Below are 15,721 nucleotides of genomic sequence, written 5' to 3'. Positions count from 1 at the left end.
AGTCGCATGGGACTATTCACCCTTTAGGCCTTCCGGAGTGGCCCTCTTTCCTGCTTTTACAGCAGTCCTGATTCACACCATATCTTAACAAAATATGTATAATCGATTTAGATGGGAAGGAAATTGGAGGTATGTTCACTAATCAAAATTAGTGGTGAGGGGTGTAACCAAGACATCTTAAATTTTGGCTCACCAAGAATGTCTGCGGGAACAGGAAGTTGAGAAGTGGGCCGAATCAAAATGAATTGTGAGGTGAAAATGGCGAATGACTGCTCATTCGAAATTACTCAGGTGGAGTGGAGTTATGAACAGGCGTGTTAAAATGGGTCAGCAGGGTGATCCGTGGAGGTATACATCTATAGTGGTACTTCTGTTACATAGTTAGATTAGCAGTAAGTGTTGTATATTCCACAAGGACTCAGGCCGCTGATCCCAACAATGGGATTCAGGGAGACTCTTCTGGGAACTAATAAAGGCCCATAGACTGTCTAGCACATAGAAGCAGTAAGTGCACACACCCAACTCTGTGTGACCTGGGCTTTTTACTTCTGGAGCTTTGTTTATTATGTTTACCAAATAAAGGTGCACTCCATTCTGCTAAACCTGCAATAGATACTCTTGATTTATTGACTTCTGAATGCAAGGCAGTTTGTAAAAGCACATGTTCCCAGGATGCTTGTTTCTGGTCCAGGGAAGACATGGCTTGGCAGTTCGGGCTGGACTGTTCCCATGAGGCAGAGGGTCAGACTGATTCACATATGGTCATGTCTGAACTGGGGTGGCGGAGTGAGCTAAAGAATGATGATGGAATAAACCCAGATCAGTTGACTGGGGGTGAGTGCTTGCAATGTTCAACACTCCGTCCATCATCCCCTTTAGTTTTGCTTTGTTCACCCTAAGTTGGCAGAGTATGCCAGACGTGGGTCCCTTGCTCACTTTGCCACTGGATTCAAGCTAGCCTGGCTGATGATGGCTGATAAGCCAGAAACCGGTCCCAGGATACTTGTTTCCGGTCCAGGGAAGACATGGCTTGGCAGTTCGGGCTGGACTGTTCCCATGAGGCACAGGGTTAGACTGATTTGCATATGGCCATGTCTGAACTGGGGTGGCGGAGTGAGCTAAAGAATGATGATGGATTAAACCCAGATCAGTTGACTGGGGGTGAGTGCTTGCAATGTTCAACACTCCGTCCATCATGCCCTTTGGTTTTGCTTAGTAAAAGCACATTCTACATAACTGCCAAAGCCCTGTCTGATGAAGAAAACTTTAGCCAATGTTGACATTAAGCCAGCAGCATTTTGCATGCTGGAATTTCAGTCAAACACTATTATCCGAACTACAAACTACGTGTACCACAATGCAACGTGCTGTTGCCAGAAAATCCATAATGGGCTGCAGGTCTCACGCATGACAGTGGGACCACATGGGGGGCATGTGCCTTGTTTCTGCATATATGTGGTACATTTTTAGTAGGCTTTGTTCCCATGAAAGGATTGAAAAATTAACTGAATCACCACTGAATATAAATCGGTATATTGACACCATCTCCAGGTTTATATTTTCCATTAGGAAACAAGAGGTGGTGTATTCAATAGTACGACAAGTCACCTTCTACAGTGGAAAGAACAGTTTATATCTAAGATTCGAAAGAACATGACGTATTGGGTATGGTAGACAGCAATAAACAGGTCACGCATTAAGGAAAGAAGGTTCTAGGCAAGTGTTGGATTTTAGATGTTCTCTTGTTGAACTTGTCTATTTATTAGAAGAGGAGGAAGATGCTTCCTTGTGTAAACAAAAAAAGCATGGATCTATTTAATTTAAATGAAAACACTGGGCTTGCTTGGAGGCATGAGGATCGTAGAATAGGATGGGCTGATTCATTCTAGTCCTGATAGGCCAGAATGCTTCTAAATGCTTCATGTCTCACACTCACATGAGCAGGGTGCAGTCTGGCCATGGTCTGAGGCATGACCTCACTGGCACTCATCTGCCTTTGGGAGCCTTCAGGACCATAAGAGGGACTTGGGATGCAAACACCTGCTTAGAATTTGGCCGAAGTGGAGAAGTTAAATTCTAGACCTTGTTTCTGTTCGGTGACAAACTTTGATTGCTGTTCAGCTGCTCGCTTTGCCCTTGACTTCTGTAGATTGAGCAGTAGATACCATCTCTGTCCTTAAAAGGGCTGTGTGCCTGTGTTCCATGAGTACGAAATACCTTGAAAAAACAAGAGACAGTTTGTTTAATTAAACATAGCGGCCATGAGGACAGTAACAGGCAAAGGGTCTGAAAACTGTCTCCACTTACATTCAATTTGCATCCTTCTTAGATACTGTTTTCATCAGGTAGTAAAGTTCTCCGGCGAACCTTATGTTGTGAGGAATGTTGGTTGCTGCCTTAGTCATAAATCAATGGTCAAATGGTTACCACAGGTGGGCCTTGAACTTGCGTGGACACAATGGGGCCAGTGGGTAGCGTAGCCAGATGTCCTACATGGGGAGCGCGTGATCACTGCGTGTGATGTGTTCTGATTGGCTATATGTTCCTAACTCATGTGGCATCTGACTTTATGGTGTTTTAGGAGCGTGTGTTCACCGCTCTGGCCATGTGCTCTTTATTGGGGTCAGTCTCCCTTGACCATTGTAATGTCGCTGCACCTATCAGTGGGATTGATCTAGGGTTTCTTGTTCGTGCGGTTATCTGCCAGCTACGCGTCATCCCACCTGTGACCTATAAATCAGTAACACTGGGCCTGGGTCTCAGAGCTTGCCTGACCAGGTCATTGCGAGTCAAGGTTGATATGGAGTTCACAATGGGTAATTTCATTAATAAGGACATGATTTTGTTTTTATTAATGAACGTATCGTTTTCCATATTAACACCTGCTCAAGTAAATAACTTTGATTGATTTTGCTAAATTAGCAGTATCCCTGCCTAGCTCATGTTACAATGTGCATTACTGGACCTTCTGTGATTAACCCCCCACCTCCCCTTTTGGAGTAAAAACACAGCTTCCCCTGTTGCTAAGCTGGCTCTCTGCAGATACCTATACATTTTAAACACAAACATCCCCGCCATGAAACGGACGGCCCAACATCCAGAAGGTCTTCGAATGCAGGTTGTGTCTCTGCTTCTGACTGGCCCCACATGGTACATACCCTTGTTGTCTAACGGTGCTTTCAGGGACTGGGTCTTTGTCACACCTGGTTGTGCTTCATTCAATTGTGGACTATTCACAGCCTGTGCAGCTTGAACTTTGATACTGAATGCAGGTATGCGTGGCTGCACCTATCCTTACACTCCTGCAACACCTCATGGTTTGGTAGGCTCAGCGCCATTTAACACGCACCATGTTTGGTGCATGTACCCTTACCCAACACCTCTCAAATAGAGCAGACTACATGCAACACTCATCACAGACAGCACTGTTGACAGCCATTAAGAACCCGAAGAAAATGAGAGCACATTGTGACCTCATCAGGAGCATGAAGCGCTATATACGTGTGAAAATACAATGCACCATGTATCTGTGCCCTAGCCTTACTTCTATTACTTAAGTGCCAGGCGTTTCCAAAGGTTGCTGGATATAGGAGCCTGCCATGTTGTCTGAGGGAGGGAGCATGGTCATGCACAGTAGGTATGCAGACACATCAGATCAGTGTTCAGCATCAAGTAGTTCACATGGTGGTGACAACTCCTTGAGAATTCAGTAGCAGCTGGTGTGGGGGCAGAGTGTGGTGCAGGCGGGTGGGAGAGTCGGTGGGGAGGGAAAACAGAGAACAAATAAACATTTTTTTAAAAAATACAAAGAACTTTCCCGTATCCTCGCTGCCGCAAAGGCTCTGGATGCAGTGTCCTTCTTCCTCCCAGCGCTCTTCTCAGCGCTGACTCAGGCGGAAAGGGAAAGACTTCCGCCCTAGTACAATGCGAAACCAACCAATTGGTTGGAGCGGGCTAACCCAGCACTCATTTTGAGGCTGGGGAGCCTGCGGCTGCAACCCCTCTGGGGTTTCTCAGCCTTGGGATTGCAGGCTCCGATGGCCGCAGGTCGCATTGGTCGGCTGTAGGCAGCCAGTCATTTGAGCTGCTCTCTGGCAGGGGGGTGCATTAATAGTGCATTTGTACTAATACGCCCCACTCCCTGCCATCACGCTGCAACAGTGCGAGCCTTGGACACATTCATAAAATGGTATTTATTACCATTTTATTAATGTGTGTGCCTGCTGCACTCGCAGCAGGCGGGGCAATGCTCCTCCGCCATAGCGTAGGAGCCACCACTGGTCCAGTCACTGACGTTTGTTTCTTAGGATGTCAAGTGGGAAATGCACGTGAACATTAAGGCTATTTTAAAAATACATCCATTCAGGGCGAGGTGGGGACAGACAGGAAAGGGATGCAAGTACAAGAATAAAGGGAAGGGAGCAGGCAACGTGCCAGCAGTACTTACACTGTAAACCCGAGTAACGATGGGGTGCAGGCCTGCGACGCACATCACATCCGACTGCTATTTGTTAATGCTATCTCTTTAGCTTATGACGTCATCTTAAATGGCAGGTTTGTCATGCACAACCTGTCACTCTTTTATGATCTAGTTCAATATGTGCAGTGTCGCTATCTTAAATTGTTATGTAAAATGTAGGATATAATTTTCCGAATCTCTATACAGTTTTTTCTTGTCTCTAACCAGGCAGTTTATTGGATTTTATGAAGAGCCCAGAAGGACTGAAAGTGCAACTTCCAAAATTAATCGATTTCTCGGCTCAGGTAATCAATTTAAAATTGAGATTTTGCAATTTATGACGTATTTGTTTAAAATGTGGTTGCAGTTTTTAATGGTTCACATTTCATTACACATACCAACCTACTTCTCTGCTTTCATTTTGTTCAATGCCCGATAATGAAGTGAAATGCATAATTCTAGAATCAAAACCTTCCAACCCAGCAGTTTACCGTGTCCACCCTCATGAAATTTCAGAGAAAGGAATAAATGGGCATCTAGTGAAGAGAGGAACAATCATTGGCAAAGCCAATAGGTCTTGCCTTTATAATGAAAGTACGAAGTAAATGATTGGTTGAAAATCACTTTTTAAAAACGTAAAATAAAAAGAAATACTTAAAGATACTAGAGGAAATGTAAACTCCAGTTTAAGGTATTTCCAATCTGCACGTTGATTCAATATTTTAAAAATGTATAAATAGTCTGCCTTATTTTCAAATATTTTTCCTTCAGGAACCTCCAAACCTAAATTAAAAAAGTAAAAGTAGAAGTCAAAATATATAGGAAAGTGCGTGCAAAGACCAAATTTGCTTTCTACATGTCTCATAACTGAAACCTGGTCCAGCCATTTTGTCCTGCGCAGTAACCTAGGGGACAGATATGTGGTCTTCCAGGTGAAAATCTATCTCCTTTTCAGTCATGATAAGTACACCTTCTGCCTCAAACACCATTTTAGTGTATGCAGAAGCCAGTTCCTCCTTCGGAACCATAAACGTATATGTGTGCCAAGGCCTGTGTATTTATACAGTGTGTGAAATGCTGAAGACAACAAGCCTTAAACTCCACTCTTTTATTTCTACCCGGCAAAAATATACCTGTTGCTGTGCATTTACAGACAAGCTGGCAGGGGTGGGGAGTAACATGGAGAATGCAGGTATGGGGGGGTGGGAGTGCACGAGGGAGATAGAAAACATGCACGGTTATGAAGTGATGAATTGAAAAGAAAAAAGTAGTTAAGTCAATGTGAGCAAAATAATACAAGCCATACAATCAAAAGGATGATAAAGGGACCATGCTCCAGGGTAGAGAAGACACAAGAAGAGGAAGGATAGCCATTGCATTAGAAGTAAGCATATGAGTGACAAGACAACCAACCAATGTCAAGCAGCAAACGGCTGTAGGCCTACTGTATGTTTTTGGTATGGTATGACAAAGATCTTTTGAAAACACACACCTAAAAGCTATCTGTGGGCGAGTCCTAGACCGTTCTTTTTTCCCTGTCTTTCATCTCTTTCAATCACCAACAATAGGCATTCCAGAATTTTCTTTCGTTTGACATCTGCTTGGGTTTCAACACATATTTCAGCTTCACCAGATTTAAAGTTTCACAGAGCTCATCTTTGAAACTAACCTTTATTTGAAGAGTGATCCTAGTTTGTTATATCAAAACCTGTCCTCGTGCAACCGATCCTAAGGAAACCAAACCTTTACTGCAGCCAATATTTTGGCACACTTTGTTTGTCAGAGGTAAGCTTTGTCAAACTTTCAGAAGTACTGCTACTGCCTTCTAAAGACCTCTGCTGCAGTGGAAGGCCCCGTTCAGTCAATCTCCGCCCCCTCCATTGAGCGCTTCCTCCCTACTCCCCACTTCCCCTGCCCTTCCCACTATGCCCTTCCTCCGCACTACAGCTTTGTTTGCCTCTGTGCCCTTTCCTCCATGCTGCTTCTTCCCCGTGCTCTTCTTGCTACCCTCCGTCTCCCTTTAATCCTTCTCCCCCTTGAACTCTTTCCCCCCCCCAAGCCTCTACCTATCCTACCAAAGTCCCAAATGCTGCCTGCCCCTCCGCAAATGTTTGCTGGCTTATCCATCTGCTGCTTGCCTATTGTGAATCTTTGCCGAATAACTAGGCGTGCCGCCCTACAGAATCTCGTATGCAAATAGGGGCTTACATAACCACCAAACTATAGGAAGGGCTCACTTCGACTATTTTAGCACATCACTTAGGACTGACTGTCCAATGGATAGGGAAACTACAATTGTTGGAATATGATCCCTTGTGCAAATGCACATATATTTTAATTTTTATTTCTCTGCGGGAAGAATGTTTCCGCTTGGGAACAACCTCTTCCTCTACAGACCCAGGGATCAATTTCCTTTCACACCCTGGGAACGAATCTACGCCAGCCCTGGGCTGGAGTAAAAATCTTACTATTTCCATGGTGGAAAGTGGAATGAAAGGATTTTGTGAATGCCCACAAATGCATGTTTGTGGACATTCACAAACTCCTAAGGCTATTCATGCTACTGTACCTTTCCCAACATAAACCAAGTGAGCTCAGGAGATATGGCTGATTATCAACAAAAGACCTCAACCAGTAGCAAATGGAAAATATAAATTGACTTCATCAAAGTTATTATTAGGCTAGTTAACTACTAACTGAAAGAAAAATAGCTAAACATAAATAACCCAAAACTCATTAAGTCATCCAGCTCCCGAGAATAGTTTTTAAAATATTTATTTCTAAAAAAATTCAACTGAATCCCTCAGGAAGATTACTAATGGTAAAATGGTGTAATAAAAAAACCAGGTATGATTGGTGTTTTTTTTATGAGGGAAGTAACCTCTTTGCACAGTGATCTCAGCACGTTTTGTTATTTTTGCCTGTGGTTTCTCCTTCCTGTCATTGATGCGGATTAGAAAGCAATGACGTCCATAGGCAATGAAATAAACGGGATTCTTTATAATGTTCTGTTTTTAACTGATGGAGACTTTTTCGTAGTTTTCTGACAATGTGGAAATAGTGGCCTAAACTAGAAAAATCACGCAGACTTTTGAACATTTGTTAAAACCGAAAACAAGGCATGGCTTCGTTCATCTCTCTGCTCCACTTGTATTAGTTGCTTTTTTGCCAGTGTTTAAACGGAAACAATTTAAACCTTCTCCATGATCCACACACATTCCGGCGTGGTACTTGATGTGAATACATGTGCACGTGTGTAACCTCCCAGTACATGCACTGAGAAGACCGTTTTACTGGACGTTCCAAATAAAAAGAAATCCAATTTTGCAGCACGTTTCTTTGTTAATTTTCTTTTGCTGTTTTATATTGCTGGACTCTGCCCAAGGGCCTTGGAGCGCAATACATGATAATCAATAACATTACACAAGATCAGAATATTTTTGGGGGAATGGGGAGATTTTGTGATTTGCCCATAATCGCAGGATTTTGCACCAACGCTGGGAGTCTACTTGGTTTCCCAGTTCCAAAGTACCTCCACTTCCTCTCCACATTGTTTCCTTGCAATTGAATTATGGAATGTTCAGTTTCAGAAATGTTAACTCCCACCCTGTACTGCTCGTCAAAAATGTTGCTCAAGTCAGAACATAAGGTAGTTCAACCCATGAGTACAGCCCAGCCCAGCCCAAAGGACACTGCTAGGCACATCGTGTTTACCGCGAGATCCCTGTATCCGAGATACCCTCCCATCCCTAGAAGCATACCCTTTCAATTCGAACAAAACACTGCACATGTTTTCATAGTCCAAGAAATGAAAATCCTTACCATAAAGAAAATGACTCACTTTCCATGGTTTACACTGCAGAACTCCACCCGCTTCTGCAATGTGAACTGATTACACTGCTGAATGGAAGCGATGGCCAGAGTGGGTGCTGGCCTGAACCTGGTGTTAGCAGGGGTACTCGTTCAACTTTACGCGCCTATTGATAGAGGGCAGATGGGACGGCTTTAAAGGGGGCAGCCAGTGAAGAAGAAAGAACACCTCTCTTTACCCTGTCCTGTGTCATTAACAGGCACCAACAGCAAGCATTCTGGAATCCTGCTTGGCTTGATGTTATCGTGGAGTTTGAGACCTATTGTGGCGTCATTCACCAGATGTCCCCTTTAAAGTAAGGGTTCTTGAATTAACTTGACTGGGGAAAGATCCCAGAAAACATACATACTGTGCAGTCTAGATCAACAAGAAGAGTAATGTCTAAAGGTATCCCCGGACAACTACCACCTAAAGCAGTGAGTCCTGTAATATAAAGAGAACTAGTGTGTGAGAATGGTATTTCTGTGCTCTGTGGTAAAACCAAGCCCTGAACACCTGACCCATGGGTACTGTTATCAAGTGGCTGCTGTCCTTCTGTGACTACTACTGTTATGGGGCAAGGGAATGTCAAATCAGTCTTTTTTTTTTTTTTTAACAAACTTTATTGATTTCCTCAAATTGTACAACTCCCGTCATCATTAGTATACTGCAAACCATCGCAATATCAACAGCTTCATCAAAGAGGCTCCAGAATAATAAGCCGTGAGACAGATATCTAAAAGTTACCAATGGACGAATCCAACACGTGGCATCTGGAAGTGTTCAGGTTGTTGCATCATCCATAGTCCTATTATTAGGTCGTCATCAATCTTGCCTCACACTTCTCAATCAACAGTTCCACCGTTAGTCCACCTCCGCAGAGGCGAGGAACCGCACAGAAAAGATATCGAAGAGCAACAATGTGTGAGTTCAACACCTTGGAGAGTCCATTATCTGCAATGTTTTACAATCGATGTCTCAGTGGGTTCGCTTTATCCAAACCAACTTTAGAAAATTCCCCCATGTCAAATCAGTCTTATCATACAAAAGGTGACACTGGCTCGCGATAATATCTGCAATACACCAAATGTGCAGTACTTGGCATCAGCAATCATTAAACTTTCGATGCAATCTTTAAGAATTCAGCCATTGCTCCTGAGCTTTACATCTGTGACATAGGAACTGCATCTGTGCAGTTGATACAGGCCTCAAAGGGTCACGCAGTTAATGAATTACCGATAAAAATCTCGTGCACACCCAAAGCTAAGCTATGCAACAGTATACTGTAGCAGGCAAGTTGGAGAAAAAAATATGTAAATGTGTTATTTTTTTTATCAGAGAGAGAGAGAGAGAACATAAATAAAGAATGAAAAAGGTTTGTATAGTAAATCAATCAGATACACAATAATAATCAGAAGGTTTTCTTTATCCTTTATGTTCTTTATTATTCTCAAAATAAAAACAAGAGCGCAGCCAACATGTTTTGCCCAATCACAGGCTTCATCAGAGCTGCAATATGTAAAAAACACTAGTGTAAAACATACAATAGTTCTACTTCTAAGACGAGATGCAAATGCAGCATCATACAAAAGAGATGATACTCACATGATATCACTTTTAAAGATACGAAAAGCACACCATAATACAGAAATGTAAAAAATCATAATGATACACAAAAGTCTCACAATCCACAAAAACAAATAATACCGTTGGCAAAGGGACAAGCCCTAAGAAAGTATGGTTCAAACCATCACAACTATTACAAAATTCTACAACAAGATGAGAAGATCACATCAATTTGGAAAAAAAAAACCAAAATTACATTCAAAGGATCAAGTTACAACAATGACAATAAAGCTTGCCATCTTGGATATGCAAGTCAAAGAATGCAGCCAAAGACAACAATTAAAGAAATGGAAAAAAAAGAAAGAAAAGGGGGCTTATGTAAAAAGTAAGCAAGAAAAAATCAGTAAGAAAAATGTGTACACAGAAGAAAAAGAAACAAGAAAAAAATCTAATTGGACAAACCATTTCATAATCCAAACTGTGTAAACACGAAACAAGACCTTATACATTATTATGAATGTTCTCACCATGGTTCGTTGTGAGAAAAATCCAAACAAGGGAAATGAAGTGGATTCTGGCAAACACAGCAACCATCCAGTAGGAACACTATACAATGTCAAGTTTATAACCAAATAAGTTCTCCATATGATATCATAGAACACAAAAGAGAAAAAGGACTAGCAAGAGCACATGGACAAGACCAGCTAGATGTGTATTGGCTCAAAGTCCAAGGAAATCAATACATTAGAAAAGTAAATTCATCATGTCCACCGTGAAAGTGGAAGGAGAACAAATAGAGTTCATCAACGTGTTTATACCAACACCAATATAAGTGTTTGAATCCAGAACCCCCAAAAATAACATATCTGGAAAAAACACCATATTTCCAAGGAAAAACAATGTGTAAGATGGTAAATCTTCATCAACGTTATTACTCAAGGACGGCTTCCCCATCTCACAACATAGTACGCTGCACCACAAATTAAAGTGATGCAACATATAATTCAATAGACTTCAACATTTTAAAAGACACAAGAAGATACCTTATGTAGAGTATAGACCTCGAGGTGTCTAAGAGTGATGCTTACAATACTTGAGTGCAGCAATTTAAAAGTAGTTCAGTAGTACAAGCTAAGGTAAGTGATGATAAACACAATATCAAGCAAAAGGGTCAGATATAATAAGACAAACTTAAAGGTTTCTTCTTTAATTACTAGTGCTTGGGAAACCTAATCCATGCTAATGTTGTACACAGTACAGCAGCTCTACACCATAATAATCATGAATCTGTATATCACAAGTAAACTCCATATTCCCATGCAGGCAGAGGCGGCATTGGAATGGAAACACACTGCACCGTAGTCCATAAAGAAGGTACTACTACGCAATTCTACTAGTGTTGAGTAGGTGCAACGTAAACCTCACCCCATACCCCTGTCACACATCAAAAGGTGCACAGTGGCCCACGCTGCACACCCTTAGCCATGAAATGACACTTTTGAGAAAGGATTTTTATAAGAAGCGGGTGCATGATAGTCCTTCATCGCATATCCTCTTAGTATACAAGGGGATACATAGTAGCCCCCACGCACGTCCTCAACATAAGGTTTAGGACCACCCATACCGCATGGCTCAAACAGAATATAAATTACACACTTTTTATGTCAATTGAGAGTATAAAGGTCGAAACAGCCCAGAAATGCATGTCACTAACTAAATTGGTATACCCTTCCATACTAAATCCAATTACAACAGTTTTATGACTCTGAAGACTAGGATAAAATTAATAGAAAATACACACATACCCATGTTCGGCAAAAGACACTGCATCCAATGTCTGAGTATACGGCAATAGTCAACCAGGTCTATGCCTCGGTTTTTATAGTCAGTGCTCACTCCCTTTTAAAAGAGCTTGATCGCGGCATCTAAAACCAATACACATGTACATTGTCTATGGAGATACGGTGAAGCCTGCGAGTGTGTGTGAAATAAAAGAAAAGAAAAAAGCCAACTCTTAGATGTTTCTCAACACAGCTGCCATCTTAGTGTAGATTAATCCATGATAAGTGGGCTCTTAAAACAAAAATAGTTTGCAACAGAAAATTGAGTCCTTCTATTACATACCCAATTCTAAAACAAAAATATGACCATTACAATGATTTTAATTTTAAAAAAATTGGATGTTCGTAAAGTCCAATCCTATTGGACTTCATATTTTGTGAATGCTCACAAAAGGGAAAAAGCTGATGTGTTACAGTAACTGTAAAGTAAACAAAACACAATCACATTTTGCACGGTATATCATCTTCTCCAGTCATATATAACCATTGGTAGGGAGTAGAAATGATTCCTCCTCGTGGATGGTCAGTCGGTTTTCTCTAGTAGAGGAAAAGCAATTGATTACAAATTCTTACCAATGACCTTAACTGAGAAGACTTATATTAAATGATACTAAGATAACAAATGCTTGCAACAAGAATAAAACAAAAGTCAAACCTTTTAATAAAAGGTGAAAAGACATTCACTACTAAATCTATCCAATGGAGTAATCATTATTCTGACGGAATGCATCCAACAAGAGATTCTCTGCTACATCTATTCAATTGGAATGTTCTCTAGTTGACAGTATACGTCCAACAAGAATGCAAACATAAGCAAAAAACCTCCCATTGGGATTAGCCAAACATCATATACAGTACTGAATGACAATTAAAATTCCAATCAATCATCACAAAGGTGATGAAACAAACAAAAAGAGACTAAGGGGCTCGTTACAATGGCGGTCAGACCCCTACCGACAGGCCGTCGGAGGTGGTCCAACCGCCAACAGCACCTCGGTCCGACCGCCAGATTACAACACCGGCAGTGGGACCCATTGCGGTCAGGGGAAGACTGCCGCCTCCGCCAGGATTGGTGATCCAGGCGGAGCGGCGGCCGTAATCGGAATCCGAGGCTGGCACCGCCATCCCTTTCTGATAGCCTTTTTATGTCAGAATGGCCTCTATGAAAAGAATGTCGGAAACAGATTTTGGGGCCCCAAACAGGGACCCGTCCATCGTGGTCTACTGTAAAATGGCTCAGGGAGCACATATACCCACATCTCCATGCACCATGTGCCATGCCCCACATGGAGCATGGCATACAATGCATGGATGTGTAGGAAGTGCTCCTTCACATGGCAGCTTGTGTTGTGGACCTTTTCCTGGGCCAAAGCACAAGCTGCCAGGTAAAGGAGCTCTTTCCGACTGCCAGCCCAGACGTTGCATTGTAATGCGGCGGTCGGACCTTGGGCTGCTTCTCGGGCCGTCTCCTGACCGCTGCGATAGCGGTTGCCGGTCTGACCTCCCGCTATCATCATAACCCCCTTAATGTAAGAGCTCAAAATGTACTTTCAGCTTCTGCAATGCTTCAAGAATCCTTCCTTGAGGTATCTCTTGAACATCTGCTGGTTTAGGTGGTTTGGAGTGAGTGAGCAGGTCAAAGGTTGGGCGTCCCTCTCGTTCAATCTTACTGTAAGTGTTTTATTCCACCTAAGCCTTTGGTTAACCAAGAAACGTCAGTGCTTAAAACAATTCTGCACCTGCTGTACCAAAGGGTGAGCCGACCAGGGAGATGAAGTTCTTGAGCCCAGAGGGGTGTCCTGCAGGCAACACTCGCACCAAGGAGATGACATGCACAATAGGGTAGAGGTGTAGATGTTTCTCAAAAACAGACAAACTGTAAGTACGAAACAAATTCTGTTGACGTTTGGCAGGTGTAAAAACGATGTAAGAACGGGCTTAAGTTTAATTTAAGTTTTCTGAAAAATGTCAATGTATCGCAAAAAGCAGCGCACCCTAGTTATCATCCAGGTTAATTTGTCCGGAGAACATTTGTCTATTTTTCTTTTTTTTTACTAACTCAGGAAAGAAGCTGCCATTTCTTAAAATCAGCAATATCTTAAAGGTCATTCTTTGAGAAAGTCCCTCAACTAGACTGTTTTTCCCCCCATAACAGCAACGTAACGAACTCTTTCTTCCTCTTTTGGTTCAGGGCTACGGGAAACTCTTACAAAATCTGTGCTCGGTCTCGCCCAAGGTCCCATAAATAGATTTTCTATTATCAACCCGGAGACTGATAGTGATTTTAAGCACGGTTGAGAGAGAGAGAGATGGAAAAAAGACTTTCGATGCGCTAGACTGATGTTTAAAATCACAACAGTGGTCATCTACCTGGAAGAAATGCTTTTCTAATGAGTGGGGGTATTGCCCCGAACTGTTGACTGTTAAACATGGGCTACTCCTTCATTGCTTTGTGTGAGCTGGTTGTCTCTCTCTAGCCCCGCTTGTACTAATCATCTAATCCTATATTCAAGACCACGATGTGTAATGCTGATGAATTATTAATAAAACTTTTTGAAGCAAAGTTTTTCTGCCCGTAAAATGAAGTGGCCGCAAAGGACAGTGGTAATCGGCATTTAGACGAAAGAGACCGTGTAGTTTCATTCCCAGAATTAGAGTTAATCTCAGGTGGTGCTCAAGTCGGCATAAGCGCATTCCAGAAAGTAGGAGCCGGCACAGAGACAGAGCAGCCTCCGGTGGGCACCTTCTCCAAGTAAGTGATTTCCAGTAGTGTTGAATAAGCAGAGCTGGTGACGGCTACAAGACAGCAATTGTGATATGCCTTACACAGATCAATAAACTGGGCGCACATTCCAAGTGGTGGGTAGCGCAGGCTCCTGTAGCCCAGGGCCCCCTCCAGCCCTTCAGGGGGCCCCTTTAAAGGCATATACATGTACTGGAATAAGGGAGTCTGAGGCCCTCAGTACATTCTGCAGAAGCGCTCGCTACAGATTGAAATGTGGAGCCTTTCTTCAGTGATACTTGTGAAACAAGTCTTGTGGTGGTGAAGAGGGGCTGGTGTCTGCGGAGCTATGCTGCCTCTGTTCTATCTGCTTTTCTTTTCTTCCGGGAACACAAAACAAATATTGTATTCAATCTTCGTGGCTTCTCATTGCTGTGCGTGCCCTGTTATTTGTTGTTGTATGAAAAATCTCTCTTGCAGTCTTGTTCTAGCCTCACTTTCACACTAGCTTGTGTCATAATTCAGTCTGCATCAAAGCACGCCATTTTTTTTTCTCCAGAGTTTTATATAGCGCGAACTTGACCCGAATCGGGTATCAGAGCGCTTTACATAGCACCAGTTGCATTACATGAGTACACATTAATTTTTTTGTTAGGCACGGGGAGATTAAGTGATTTGCCCAGAATCACAGGATGTTCAGCGTCATTGCCGAGACTCGAACCCAGTTCCCCAGATTCGGGGTTGACCGCCCTATCTGTTAGGCCAACTCCTCTCCCCAACTTGCCGACTTTAGGTACTTCTCACATAAATGTGTGAGGGAAACTTAAAGAAATACACCCGGCATTGCTGCACTACTCATCAGGGAATGAAAGTACCTTGCGCCAGAAGCGCAGTGGCATCGCTCTCTCTGGCACAATGTTTCCATCAGCAGGGCACCCCAGCACTGGATTGTGTGGCATGTTCCCAATTTCACGGTGTTCTGGAGCCATTGTTTCTCCTGGTGGAATATTTTGTATGTATTGTTCTTTTGGCAGTTGTATTATGAGGAGTTAAATTGATGACATCATTGTAGAGTGCAGTTCTTCCCACCACCAAATTTCCTGTGAAGTTAGTCTTTGTAGCTCAAGAGTGTCCTGGCACAATACTCACTTGCCCCCTCCTTTTAGGGAGGATTCTAGGGGCATTAGTATTGTCCCATGTAATCCAGGGGTAATTATTAGTCTGAAGCACATTCATTTTCCTTGTGTTGTCTTCCGTGATAACATTCTTCCGTCCTACCGCCC

At 42.6% G+C, this 15,721-nt stretch overlaps 1 protein-coding gene across 2 annotated transcripts in view; it reads left to right on the top strand.

Annotated features, from left to right (window-relative positions):
- The window catches only part of LYN (LYN proto-oncogene, Src family tyrosine kinase), a 308,727-nt gene that overhangs the window by 272,198 nt on the left and 20,808 nt on the right, over nucleotides 1-15,721 (top strand). For both annotated transcript variants that reach the window (XM_085605606.1, XM_085605607.1), the window contains exon 10: nucleotides 4,688-4,764. In XM_085605606.1, the coding sequence (XP_085461732.1) occupies nucleotides 4,688-4,764 (77 nt within the window). The remainder of the gene's footprint in view (nucleotides 1-4,687; nucleotides 4,765-15,721) is intronic.

Source organism: Triturus cristatus, chromosome 5_1 (genome assembly GCF_964204655.1).
Source record: "Triturus cristatus chromosome 5_1, aTriCri1.1, whole genome shotgun sequence".
Lineage (NCBI taxonomy): Eukaryota > Metazoa > Chordata > Amphibia > Caudata > Salamandridae > Triturus > Triturus cristatus.
This window is presented reverse-complemented; position numbering and strand designations above follow the sequence as displayed.